Source organism: Entelurus aequoreus, linkage group LG03, assembly GCF_033978785.1.
Source record: "Entelurus aequoreus isolate RoL-2023_Sb linkage group LG03, RoL_Eaeq_v1.1, whole genome shotgun sequence".
Taxonomy (NCBI): Eukaryota; Metazoa; Chordata; class Actinopteri; order Syngnathiformes; family Syngnathidae; genus Entelurus; species Entelurus aequoreus.
The window spans coordinates 59,752,934-59,767,159 of record NC_084733.1 but is presented as its reverse complement, the minus strand read 5'-3'; the positions used below and the strand labels follow the sequence as shown (position 1 = coordinate 59,767,159).

Genomic DNA, 14,226 nt, shown 5'->3' with positions numbered 1-14,226 from the left:
AGTTTTTCGGAACGGAGTACAATAGATGTGTACCTTAGTGTGTGTCTGTACTAGTATCCCTGCTTGAAAATGTCTCGGCTGTGTCAATGTTTGTAATTCAGTAGTTGGCTATCGACACAAACTACCTTAGTCACCCGGTTTCTGTACTTGTATCCCTGCTTGAAAATGTCTAGGCTGTGTCAATGTTTGTAATTCAGTAGTTGGCTACCGACACAATTATATGGTATGTTTCGAATCACACATTTGGTTGTGGTTCATTTAATGTTCTCACGCAATATTTTTATCATCCCATTAAGGTCAAGGTATTTTATTTATTTGACTAGAAGAATACGCAAAATGTTGCGAACTGATTGGACAGAGTAAGGTATTAGTAATGAGATGGCGCTTTCTGAAATTCTATTGCTGGTAATTCTTCAGTCGATGCAGTGTTTGCATTTAAGCTTACATGAGTTGAGTTGAGTTGTTTGTATGCAGACACCCTGGTTTCTTGATTGGATCACAACAAACCATGTTGACATTATTACCCTTACAATATTAGTCATGACAAAATTTTTCATGAACGGTCCTATGGCTGTCTAAATCAGGCTGTTATGTCTGCTAAACATATTTTTATTTGGCCTGTGGTTCGTAAAATTGAATAGTTTATACAATGACGAGTCCGTAAATCAAGGTTCCACTGTACTAACAAGACCGTGCACCAGGACTTGATGACGTTTGATAGACGAGGTTCGCAATGTCGACGAGGCATCAGTTTCATGATGACGCTCAATTTGTATCTCTGTCCCCTATTCTCAGGTGGGACTTGTAACCTGCCAACCATCCCTTCCGCTTCAGACTTCAACATAGTATTTTCCAGTGACCAGAACACTTTGGACGGAACCCACTCCCAGCATAGCACCAGCCAAGATGACATAGATGATATTGAAGCGGGAAACTTGTGTCCTGCTGCTGTTCAACTTGCTGATGCTCAGGTGAATAACATATGATTCTACTTTAAGTCATGTCATTTTATATAACCTATATTTGTTGTTGCATTTACTACAACTACTGCTTCTAAACTGGTCTTTGGTTTCTGCTTGACCTCGCAGGTTGTTTTCAAGCCTTTGCTGAACTACACAGGCATCCAAGCGCAGGACGCCACTCCTCTGAGCTACAAGATGTATTTTGGAGAACATCTGTCCTTTTCAGGCAACCTTGAGTGTCTAAGAGCTGACATTGTGGACTCTGACACCTCCAAAGAGCGCAAGAACAAAAAATCCAGAAGGTAAAGTTCTTTTTTTTTTTACTATGGAAAGTAGAAATCAAAATGATGCAGTAGCGTACATCTGCTGAGTCTTTGTATTACAATAAAATAATAATAATACATTGGTGTATGTCGCACACTTTCTTTAATTGAATACATCTTTGCTTAGATAACAAATATATGATTGTAGTTGAGGTCTGATAAAAAATAATGAGAATGTGTGAGATACAATGTGAATTATTTCATAAAAAACTACTGCAACATCCAGACACACTGACATATATGCTAAACTTAGTCTTTTCTTCATACTTCTAGGCAAGGTTTGGTCAACCTGCCACCGCTTGATTTCAAGCCAGCCCTTCTTATTGAGACTTTTAGTTTGAATGCGGTGGTGATGGAAAAGTCAACCAGTGCTCCACAGAGCCCCTCTGCTGTCCCACTCGCCTTCCACGACCTCAACCGACGACACTACAACACATTCCATTGTGATTTCACAACGGCCTGCCAATCTATTAGCCAACGTGTTGACATGGCTCTTGTGCGCCTCATTCACCAGTTCAGTACCATGATTGACGACATCAAAGCCACTCAAACGGACATCAAGCTTAATCGATACACTGCGGGCTCAACCTCACCAACGCCAACCTTCAAAGCACGACCGTACCGCCATTTCAGGTCGTCCGAATTCAGCCGTAGCTCACGTGGTAGCCTCAATGGGACGACACGTAGCGGCACGCAAACTTTGAAGAGCAAAAGAGGTTTAGGTGGAGGAGGAGCAGGGGTTGTTGGGGGTTTACCATCTAACGGACCTCCATCAACCATGGATACGCTAGGAAGAAGAGAGCACAGGGGACGCAGTTCTCTTGGAAGATCAGAACGTCGCACCTCCAAGGTAACAATTTAATTAGATATTGTGTAAGCATTTCATAGAAATTATAAATAGTGACAACTGAAACACATACACTCATTGGCCACAACATTCAACACTAAACTGATACCGAGGGTCAACAATTATATTTTAGCCCATATGTATAATTTATGTCATTGCCTTGTTTAGTTATTTACACCCAAATAGAATATCAAAAATCTAGATAAAAATGTTCTCGGATTTTAATTCTGAGAGCATTAAAGTGCAATGCACACTTACCAACTTAAGAGGGAGTCAGTTGGTTAAGAAGTCTGCATGGTGCATGCACACTCCAACAATTGCTATGTTTTATCGAATCACCTTTTATTGAAGATTGGTCAGAGCATGAACCGAAATTCGATGTAAAATATGTGTTACATATTTTAGGACTGACAAAAACTATTTGGTTACGGTGTGCTACCAAATGCATTTTGTGAAACTGTAGTAAAATATTCTGTGTATTTTAGGTGTCCAGAAAGGGCTCCCGTGACGTGGCAGACCACACAACCATCCAGATGGACGACTCCGACTCCATCACAGTTTCGGAGCAGAGCGAGCCGTCAGCAGAATGTTGGCAGAACATGTACAAGCTGCTTAACTTCTACTCGCTCATCTCAGATCCCACAGGCATCCTGGAGAAAAGTTCTGCAGAGAACGGCGTGTCAGGTGGGACGCTACCAAATTATATCATCGGGTTAGATTCAGTCTTTGATTTTGTTGAGACATTTGTCCTCATAAACCTCCCAATAATATACAGTGGTTCTTGAGACAAAAGTGACTCATAGGTTTCTGGGTTCAAATCTTGCATGTTGTCCCTGTACTTTTGTACGTCTTCTCATATTTTCAAAAATATGCATGTTATGTTGTTTGGATACTAAATATGTGAGTGTGAATGTTTATAGCGCTGCTTTAACACACTGTCAACTGTGACATGTTTTCGTCCTTTAAGGTGAAGACATCAAAATTATGTTCAAATGACGAGCAATGTATTACAGCAGGGGTGTCTAACTGCATTTCATAGAGGGCCACATCCCAGTTATGGCAACACTTAGAGGGCCACTTTTTACAGTGAATATCCATTCAGCCATCCATTTCTACCGCTTGTCCCTTTCGGGGTCGAGGGGGTGCTGGAGCCTATCTCAGCTGCATTTGGGCGGTACACCCTTGACAAGTCGATAAAACTATAAATGTATAATTTTTGTTATTGTTATTACTGACTTTGCATTTTAGTATCACAGTATACATTTTTTACATACAGTGTAGAAGAAGATCTGTAGATTTTATGGTAAAATCCTGGTGACTGAGCTGTCAGGGTTTTACCGTAAACTCTTCTGGTGGTTTTTACAACAAATTATTGTGAATGTAAAAACAGTACGACTGTTTTTTACAGAAAAAATCTGGTGTCCAAGTAACCCGTTTTTTTTTTACCCTAAAATCAAAAAGTATTTTTTACAGTGTACAATTTGATGGATAACTTCAAGTCAAGCAGATTTTACATATTTAGTTTTATTTTATAAAACAAATGTTTGGAATGTATGATAATTTTATATTTGGTGTATTTTTATATATTAAAGTTTAAAAGATTTGCATTTGGACACAGTACATATATTTCCTCTGTCAAAATGGAAATAACCGATACATTTACCGTATTTTTCGGACTATAAGTCGCAGTTTTTTTCATAGTTTGGGTGCGACTTATACTCAGGAGCGACTTATGTGTGAAATTATTAACACATTACCGTAAAATATCAAATAATATTATTTAGCTCATTCACATAAGAGACTAGACGTATAAGATTTCATCAGATTTAGCAATTAGGAGTGATAGATTGTTTGGTAAATGTATAGCATGTTCTATATGTTATAGTTATTTGAATGACTCTTACCATAATATGTTACGTTAACATACCAGGCACGTTCTCAGTTGGTTAATTATGCATCGTATAGCGTACACTTATTCAGCCTGTTGTTCACTATTCTTTATTTATTTAAAATTGCCTTTCAAATGTCTATTCTTGGTGTTGGGTTTTATCAAATAAATTTCCCCAAAAAATGCGACTAATACTCCAGTGCGACTTATATATGTTTTTTTCCTCCTTTATTATGCATTTTCGGCCGGTCGACTTATACTCCGGAGCGACTTATAGTCCGAAAAATACGGTAGTAAGAAAAGATTTAGTACTTTATTGACACATATTTTCAGGCTTTCGCAGGCCACATAAAATGATGCTGCGGACCAAATCTGGTCCCTGGGCCTTGAGTTTGACACCTGTGTATTACAGTATGCTGATATGTTCGGTAACAGTTTTTCATTCAGCTCTAAAATGTGTGAAAATTGTCTCACAATTTGTAAAATGTTTTTGAACATTTTTTTGATCAGATACCGTTAAAAGATACTGTTTACCTACAATGTGTTCTCCTATTTTCTACAAAAGGTGGACATCGGCCCTCGGAGCCTCTTTGTAACGTGATCTTTGAGAATGAACAGCAGGAGCCTGCCACACCCACTAGGCTCCCGGGTGCAGGCGGCAGGCGTCGAAGCCTGGTTAACTCCGAGCCCCAGCACGTCACCCTCATAGTGTTTGGCATCGGCATGGTGAACCGCACCCACCTGGAAGCTGACATTGGGGGTCTCACCATGGAGGCCGAACTGAAGAAGATCCATGGCAGTTTCACCCTCAAAGAAAAGATGAAAGGTCAATCAAAAGCAACACAAAAAACATGTTTTTCCGACTTGAAATTGTCTCGTAAAAGACAGAACCAAAAATGTTAACACATCTTTAAAGACAATGACAAATCAAAGAGAAATCTTAAAATACTAGATCAGAGGTGTCCAAAGTATGGCTCAAGAGACATTCTGATGCACAGCTTGTTTTTTGGTTGACTTTCAACATATTCTAAAAATAAAAAATATGAATAATGAGACATGTTATTAAATTATTACAATAATTAACTTTTTCATCTCTAACACGAAGCTAAGATGTGGATGGTTTGTTAGACAGCTTGATGGATTAGTTTCAGCAACAAAGTGGCCCCCGCAGCCTTATTGTTTTTGTAAGCGGCCCTCGGTGCAGAAAGACACACCTGTACTAGACCATGCTAAAATAATAAACACAATGTTTACTAGAAAATTCTGCACACAGCTTCAACTAATACATTCAGACTGATGTCAAGGTCTCCATGCAGGTTATAAGGTCAGCTTGTGTAACAATGCAAAGAATAGATATCCAGTGGTTCCTGACTGGAAAAAAATAATCAGATGTGCACTGCAAGTTGTTTAATTTTTTTGTTTGATTGTATCAATGTTTCCACACAGATATTCTACATCAGAAAATGACTGAGACGTGTGCATCGGCTCATATTGGAGGAGTGAACATAGTGCTGCTGGAGGGCATAACACCAGACATTCAGTAAGTACAAAACCTTCACGCCTATCGACTGGGGGAAAAAATTGTACACTATGTTGTCCTCTTCTCTCATTTTTTTAAAATTGTTTTTGTAGTCTTACTTGATTATTAACTAAGTCGTGGAGTCGGTAGACACTTTCCACACAACAGTAGTTTCCCGACTATTCGTGGTTCAGCATTTGCCGGTTTCTTTTTCTTGCTTGAATAGTAAATATTTCGTTTTTTAATTGTAACATTGCAGCTATTAATCGAGTCAATACAATTGTAGTGGATTGTCCGAAGCTTAAGTAGGCAACAAAAGTAGTTTAGTACAACAAATGTATTTACCCATTATCAGAAGTGCAGGTTGAATTGAGTTGGCCGTGCAGACAGACCACATGTACTCCGGAGCAAACATGTCTCATGTGCGTCACTGTTTTTTATCTTGTGCGTCATGATTGTTTTGTTTTGGTTTGTCTGTTCCAAAACAACCTCGTATCTCTTAGTCATATTTGGAAAATCTAAACATTCTGTAGACAGGTTGGCATAACTCCATATTCACCTTTGTCCCACAACTGGTCCATTCAATGGCACAAAAATAAAAGAGAATTGAAAATGAGCAGACATTCTTAATAGACAAGAAATATAGGTCAAAAGGTCAGAAATTCTACGACACAATCAATATATTTATAATAATTATAATACAATTATATAGATAAATTATGAGGATACAATATTTTAATGATGCTGCTATATAAAATTATACAAAAAATTTAAAAATTAATCAAGTAGATGTTTGACAAAATGTGCATGTTTTGTAAGTGCAATACAATTGTACTAAATCTAAAATGTGTTCACTGACTGTGATAGGCATATTATGTTTAGAACAAGGGGGTCCAACTTTTATCACAATGATGGCTACTTTAACAAAAAGAAAGGTAATATTAGCTATTTGTTTTTTTAATTTGATTGACAACATTTAAATTGTACTTTATTTACAAAGCAGATATCTAGCAAGTGCGGTCATTTTTATTCCACTTGTGGTAATTTGTCATTTTTTTGTAACGCAAAATGGTTTATGCTTTGAGTTTATTTCAAACATGCATACAGTTACAGCATGATACATCACAATCTCCAGTTTATCTTTTCAACATCGAAAAGGAGTAGGAAGAAGCAGAGCTTATTTAGTCCCACCCCTTTTCTTTTTCATAGCAACTGCTAACCCTTTTTATTCACTTTTTATTTTCAATTTGTACACAATTTACTTGATAAATAATACAATTCTAAAGAAAAAATATATTAGTAAAGTGAGTCCTAATTCACGTAATTAAATAAGATTATCTCATTTTCAATAAGTTCAAAATGTTTATCATAATTCATTTTTTTTGTACTTAGTTTTAAAATACTAGATCAGGGGTGTCCAAAGTAAGGCTCTGGGGACATTTTGATGCGCACTTTGAGTTTGAACAGTTTCTTTAACTGGTTAATATTAGTACTGTTTGGCTTCTTTGCTTAATGCATTCCATAATTTAATTCTACAAAAGTAGAAGAGAAAGTCAAACACAAATACAAATAGACGGAGTAGACATTGTAAGAGTAAAATAAATCAAATTTTTGGGTGTCATCATTGGTGATAAAATGAACTGGAAATGTCATCTAAAAAATATACAACATAAGGTGGCAAGAAATACATTAATAATGAATAAAGAAAAATATGTATTGGACAAAAAAATCACTCCATATTTTCTATTGATCGCTGGTGTTACCATATCTAAGTTATTGTGTAGAAATAAGGGGAAATAACTACAAGGGTACACTTCATTCACTAACTGTGTTACAAAAAAGGTCAGTTAGAGTAATACATGAGGTTGTTTATAGAGAATACACAAACCCTTTATTGATTGAATCAAAAATACTGAAATTAAATGATATAGTGAATTTGCAAACAGCTGAAATTATGCACAAAGCAAACAATAACCTGCTCCTCAAGAATGTACAACAATTATTCTCAACAAAAGAAGAGAAATATATCCTCAGTGAAAAATGTAATCTAAAACAATTGTATGCACGTACAACACTTAGACCTTTAGGATATGGTTGAATTGAACAGGTATAAAACTACAAAGAGTGTAAGCAAATATTATTTTAAACTTTGATGAGCTACCGTAATTTCCGGACTATAAGCCGCACCTGACTACAAGCCGCACCAGCTAAATTTAGGGGAAAATACAGATTGCTCCATATATAAGCCGCACCCGACTATAGGCCGCAGGGTTTTGATGTGTAATTACCGTAGTATATAGGGGTTCCTGCTACCACGGAGAGGATTGTCGGGACAGAGATGACTGTTTGGGAACGCAAAGCGTCCCATTTATTAACTATAAATCTTTCAATCATTCAATCAAACTTTCACATCTTTGACATGGCGAACAGCATTCGTGCAGAGTACAAATAATACAACGGTGCAAAGTAATACAAAGTGCTCGCATGTACGTTATCAAAATAACCAGCCTACCGGTATATGAAAAGTCAGTCTTTAATCATTGTGTCATCGTCTTCCCCCTGCGTACTAAAACCACCGAAATCCTCTTCGTCTGTGTCTGAGAAGAACAGGCCGTAAATAAGCCGCACCGTTGTATAAGCCGCAGGGACCAGAACGAAGGGAAAAAGTAGCGGCTTATAGTTCGGAAATTACGGTACTTAAAATCATGTGATAAGTTACTTGTAAAAGAGACCTTGTTTGGAGTATCTAAAATAGACATTTTAGGTCTTTTTGAGTGTGACCCCTAGGAATAGCGAGGATCTACTATATTCACCAGTGGATTTGTGTCTAACAGAGTTGCATATAATACAATGGTCACATGATGAATTAATTTATAATAATGCAGTCTTTAAAGATGTTTTTTAAAGAAACTTTTTAAATGTATTGAAATGCTTCATGACTGAAGGGGGGCAGTGTACTCCAAAAGGAACTGGCGTGTACAAATAGGATTTGTTTTTAGTTTATGTTGTAATTAGGGCTGTCAAAATTCATGCGAATGAATTCATCAAAACTTTTAATTAATTTTTTTTTAAATAACCCATCAGTGGCGTATAATTATTGAAATTCCTGAAACGTCTCCGGCAATGCATTTCGGGCAGTTTGTCCAATTTTGTCCAATTAGTGTTATCGTCAAATGTTGTGACATGCTGGGAACCACACAATCAATACGAAGGCTCTAAATATTATATTGACCCGTTCAATAGTAAATTTGAGGACAATTAACCCAGAAACAATGGAACGGTCATCATCATGGCGCAAAAAAACGTCATCATCATGGCGGCGATGAAGGCTGCCTCTGTGCTTTCGTGCGCTCTGTTTTGTTTGTTTTTGTACATAAATTGTGTTTCCGGGTGCTCTTACACCCGTGAAGAGCTACTGAACATCAGATCCACCATCCCTATGGACTTGTTACCGGTCATCTTAGCGTCAGCTGCGGATTTGGTCCATTCTGCGATCAAAAGAGGGAAACCGCATCGACGAGGAAAGAGAGCGGGCGCACTTGTCTGTCTTCGCGGACGGGGATTACGCACGCCTCTACCAGGCATCTTCCTCTCCAACGTCCGCTCACTTGCCAACAAGATGGACGAGCTAGCGTTGCTGATGAGAAGGAACAAGGACTTCTCCTCATCATGTGTGTTGTGTTTCACGGAGACTTGGCTGAGCGCAAGTGTCCCGGACAGCGCGCTTCAACTGGAGGGCTTTCATCTCCTCCGCGCGGACCGAGACGCAGCGCTCTCTGGCAAAAAAAGAGGCGGGGGACTATGCTTCCTTATCAACAATAGCTGGTGCACAGGCGTGACTGTCATTTTTAGACACTGTTCTTCCTCTCTGGAATATTTTTTATCCACTGTAAGCCCTTTTACTCACCGCGTGAGATTGTTTCATTCATTCTCGTGGCTGTTTACATCCCGCCCGGCGCGGACGTGCGTGACGCTCAGCGCGCGCTCGCAGGACAGATCTTACATGTGGAACGGTCTTTTCCTGACTCTCTTGTTATCGTGCTTGGTGACTTTAACAAGGGAAATTTGAGCCAGGAATTACCAAAGTATAGACAGTTTATTAAATGCCCGACCAGAGAGGAGAACACGCTGGATCACTGCTACACTACATTGAGCAAGGCTTTTCATGCAGTCCCGCGCGCTGCTCTTGGACTATCAGATCACGTGATGGTGCACTTAATCCCTTCATACAGACAGAGACTGAAACTGGCTAAACCTGTTATGAGGAACATTAAGTGTTTCACCGCCGAGTCTGTGGACGAGTTGCGTGCTTGCTGGGAAACGACAGACTGGGAGGAAATTGGAGCGGCCACGAACAATCTGGACGAGTATACGGACACTGTGACCTCATACATACAGTTCAATGAGGCGCGCATCATTCCAACGCGCACCAGGGTTTGTTATAACAACGACAAGCCCTGGTTCACACCCCAGCTCCGACAGCTGCGCAAGAAGAAGGAGGCTGCGTGGAGAAGCGGGGACCGAAGTACATACAGAGAAGCGAAGTACCACTTCACCAGGGAAGTGGAGAAAGCTAAATCTGTGTACTCTAACCGTCTACAGGAACAGTTCCGCTCCAATGATTCTGCGGCAGTTTGGAGAGGTCTAAGGGCCCTTACGAACTATAAGCCCAAAACCCCCCAGGCCCTGAATGACCGGACTCTCGCTCAGGGCCTCAACACACATTACTGTCGTCATGAACGGCCTTCAGCTCATCAAAGCCATGCTCCCCCCACCGTCACCCTCCCCACCAATGCCATCACATCATTAAAGGAGTTAAAGGACTCAAAGGACTCCAATGACATCACAGGACTCCAAAAACCTCATAAGACTGTAAAGACCCTCTCCATCAAAGAAGAGGATGTACGCCGGCAGTTCTTGAAGCTGAATACGCGGAAGGCCCCCGGGCCGGATGGTGTCTCCCCCTCCTCTCTCAGACACTGTGCGGACCAGCTGGCTCCTGTCTTCACTGACATTTTTAACACCTCTCTGGAGCTATGCCGCGTGCCGTCCTGCTTTAAGACCTCTACCATTGTCCCTGTCCCCAAGAAAGCACGGATCACAGGACTAAATGACTACAGGCCGGTCGCGCTGACGTCTGTGGTCATGAAGTCCTTTGAGCGCTTGGTCCTGCCCCACCTCAAGGACATCACCGCCCCCCTCCTGGACCCACTGCAGTTCGCCTACAGAGCCAACAGGTCTGTGGATGATGCAGTGAACCTGGCCCTCCACTTCATCCTTGAGCATCTGGACTCCCCAGGAACCTACGCTAGGATCCTGTTTGTGGACTTCAGCTCTGCCTTCAACACCACCCTCCCTGGACACCTCAGCGTGCCCGACTCCCTCTGCAGTTGGATTAATGACTTCCTGACAGACCGAAGACAGCACGTACGGCTGGGGAAGATTGTCTCGGACAGTCGAACCACAAACACTGGTACTCCTCAGGGCTGTGTACTCTCCCCCTGGCTCTTCTCCCTGTATACAAACTGCTGCACCTCCAGTCACCAATCCGTAAAACTGCTCAAGTTTGCGGATGACACCACCCTCATCGGGCTCATCTCGAATGGCGATGAGTCCGCCTACAGGAGAGAGGTGGACCGGCTGACGTCCTGGTGCAGCCTCAACAACCTGGAGCTGAACGCCCAGAAAACAGTGGAGATGATCATGGACTTCAGGAAAGTCACAGCCCCACCTTCCCCCCTCACCCTGATTGACTCTCCCACCCCCGTCCCCATTGTGGACTCCTTCCGTTTCTTGGGCACCACCATCACCCAGGACCTCAAGTGGGAGCTGACCATCAGCTAGCTCCCTCATCAAGAAGGCCCAGCAGAGGATGTACTTCCTGCGGCAGCTGAGGAAACTTAAGGTGCCGACAGAGATGCTGGTGCAGTTTTACTCAGCCATCATAGAGTCCATCCTGACCTCCTCCATCACAGTGTGGTTCCCCGGCGCCACAGTCCAGGATTGGTTCCCCGGCGCCACAGTCCAGGATAAGAATAGACTGCAGCGCATCGTACGTGCTGCTGAGAAGGTGATTGGCTGCAAGCTCCCATCCCTCCAGGACTGGTTCTCCTCCAGGACCAGAAGGCGTGGGGGTCGGATCACAGCTGACTCTTCTCACCCTGGACACACACTATTATCCCCGCTCCCCTCAGGCAGGAGACTACGCTCCATCCAGACCCACACCTCCCACCACCTGAACAGTTTTTTCCCCTCGGCCATCAGGCAAATGAACAATAACTCCTAACAGCAGCTCCTTGAATTCCTTGAATCCCTTCTAAGTCTATCTGATAGCTCAGTCACAGCTCTTTTTATACCAAATATGTGTTATATGTGTTTTATGTCGCACGTTTGCACCAAGAAAAATTCCTAGTTTGTGAACCCGTTCTCAAACAATGGCAATAAAACGATTCTGATTCTGATTCTGATTCAGTTAAGTTAACCAAAAAAGTATTGTCCACATTCTGCAGGAAATACTTCCATCTTAAAATACCACATTAATAACACAACAAAAGAAACAGGTCCACAATAATGTGGATAAATGTTTGTTTAGAAACATGAACATGATGTTAAATGTGTTTCATAAACACGTTAAGGGCCAAAGCAAGGCAAGTTTATTTATAGAGCACAATTCGTACACGTGGCAATTCAAAGTGCATATATATATTCTCTTCTTTCTTACAGTAAAATAAAACATGCCAAATATAGATTAAAAAAATTGCTATTTAATTGTATCAAATTGAATCCGCAGCAACCCTGTGATTAACCTGGTTAAAAAATGTACTCATTTGACATTAGTTGTAATGAAGGCAAACGTCTCTGTGTGTTAGAGCAGTGGTCCCCAACCACCGCTCTAACCACAAGAAAAAAAAAAAAAAAATATATATATATATATATATATATATATATATATATATATATATATTTATTTATTTATTTTTATTTTTTATTTTTTTTAATTAAATCAACATAAAAAACACAATATATACATTATATATATATATCAATATAGATCAATACAGTCTGCAGGGATACAGTCCGTAAGCACACATGATTGTATTTCTTTATGAAAAATAAAAAAATAAAAAATAAATTGGGGGCTGGACACAGGACATGATGGGAATCAAGAAGGGATACTACAAAAACTATTACATGAATTTAAAGAAACGAAAAAATAATTGAAAGAAATGATGGATGAATGGAAAGAATGGAAAGAAGAAATGAAAGAAATGAAAAAAGATATGAGAAAAGCAACAACAGAACACAAACAAGATGTGAAAAGTCTGCAGCAAAATATAGAAAGTCTGCAAACTCAGAACACCACCAGAAAAAAGAAGCCTTTGATATATGCCAACAAATGAAGACCCTTCAAGAAGATATGCGCCAACAAATGAAGACCCTTCAAGAAGACATGCTGTGGAATATCATAGATGAAATGGATCAGGATAAACAAATGAATTATATCATCGTGACAGGGCACCGAATTAAACCAAGGTCCCATGCGAAAGCTGTGAATAATGAAGGTGAACCAGATGAAATGGATATTGTCTCAGAAGAACAGCAAGTAGTCAACGTTCTACAATCAAAGGAAATTGAAATCGACACTAATACCATCGAAACATGCATCCCACTGAACAGAAGAAACAACAACGCCACTCCAGTCGTGCTCGTAAGACTCGTAAACTGAAAATCTAAAATGGCATTGCTGAGACAGGGAAAGAAGCTGAAGGGAACAAATGTGTACATGAATGAGCATCCCACAAAACGTAATGCTGGAATCGCCAAGAAAGCACGCGACTTGAAAAAGCATGGAAAAATCCAGGGAACTTGGAGCGCCAACTGTAAAATCTAAATCAAGCTGAATGGAGGTCCAGAAGCAAGAGTACTTGTCCATGACATCAAGGACCTGGACAATTTTTGAAGTTTACACAGCTTCCACAACAATGATGATAATGGACTCTGCAGAAAACAAGCACCTAAATTCAACATCAACACTATTATGTTCCAAGGGACAACTAAACAAGAAGACCTAGATTCAGGATTGCATCCACCTACACTTATACAGATTATTGAAACAACATCAAAGATTGTTGAAAAAGAAAATATGGAACTAAAAAACTTCTGCAACAAAGATCACAAAAACCAGGATTTGGAAAATGATATAGATCCAGATACACATTTTTTCTACCACATCAGTAATAATTGTTTTTATTATACAGATGAGCAATATAATAGCAACATTAAATGTGATAACAAATTGTCAGTTATTCATTTTAATAGCAGAAGCTTGTATGCAAATTACAACAACATTAAGAACTTTTTGGAACACATCAACGAACCCTTCAAAGTGATCGCTGTCACAGAAACATGGAATGATGATAAAAAGGAATAGATTTTGATCTGGAAGGATATGACCTAAACTACATCAACAGAACCAACAAAAATGGAGGAGGAGTAGCTGTGTACGTGATGAAGAACCTGAACTACAAAGTGGTAAAAAAAACATGTCATTTGCTATATATAATATCTTAGAATGTATAACCATTGAAATATGTCAGGAAAAAAGCAAAAACATATTCATCAGTTGTAGATATAGATCACCTAAGTCAAGTATAGAAACATTTGAAGAATGGATCAAGGCAACTTAC

General features: G+C 39.9%; 1 protein-coding gene across 5 annotated transcripts in view; it reads left to right on the top strand.

Annotated features, from left to right (window-relative positions):
• kiaa1109 (KIAA1109 ortholog) overlaps positions 1-14,226 on the top strand; it is a 260,969-nt gene that overhangs the window by 150,619 nt on the left and 96,124 nt on the right. For all 5 annotated transcript variants that reach the window (XM_062042306.1, XM_062042308.1, XM_062042307.1 and 2 more), the window contains exons 46-51: positions 796-971; positions 1,089-1,264; positions 1,559-2,135; positions 2,618-2,816; positions 4,586-4,846; positions 5,467-5,560. In XM_062042306.1, coding sequence (XP_061898290.1) covers positions 796-971; positions 1,089-1,264; positions 1,559-2,135; positions 2,618-2,816; positions 4,586-4,846; positions 5,467-5,560 — 1,483 coding nt within the window. The remainder of the gene's footprint in view (positions 1-795; positions 972-1,088; positions 1,265-1,558; positions 2,136-2,617; positions 2,817-4,585; positions 4,847-5,466; positions 5,561-14,226) is intronic.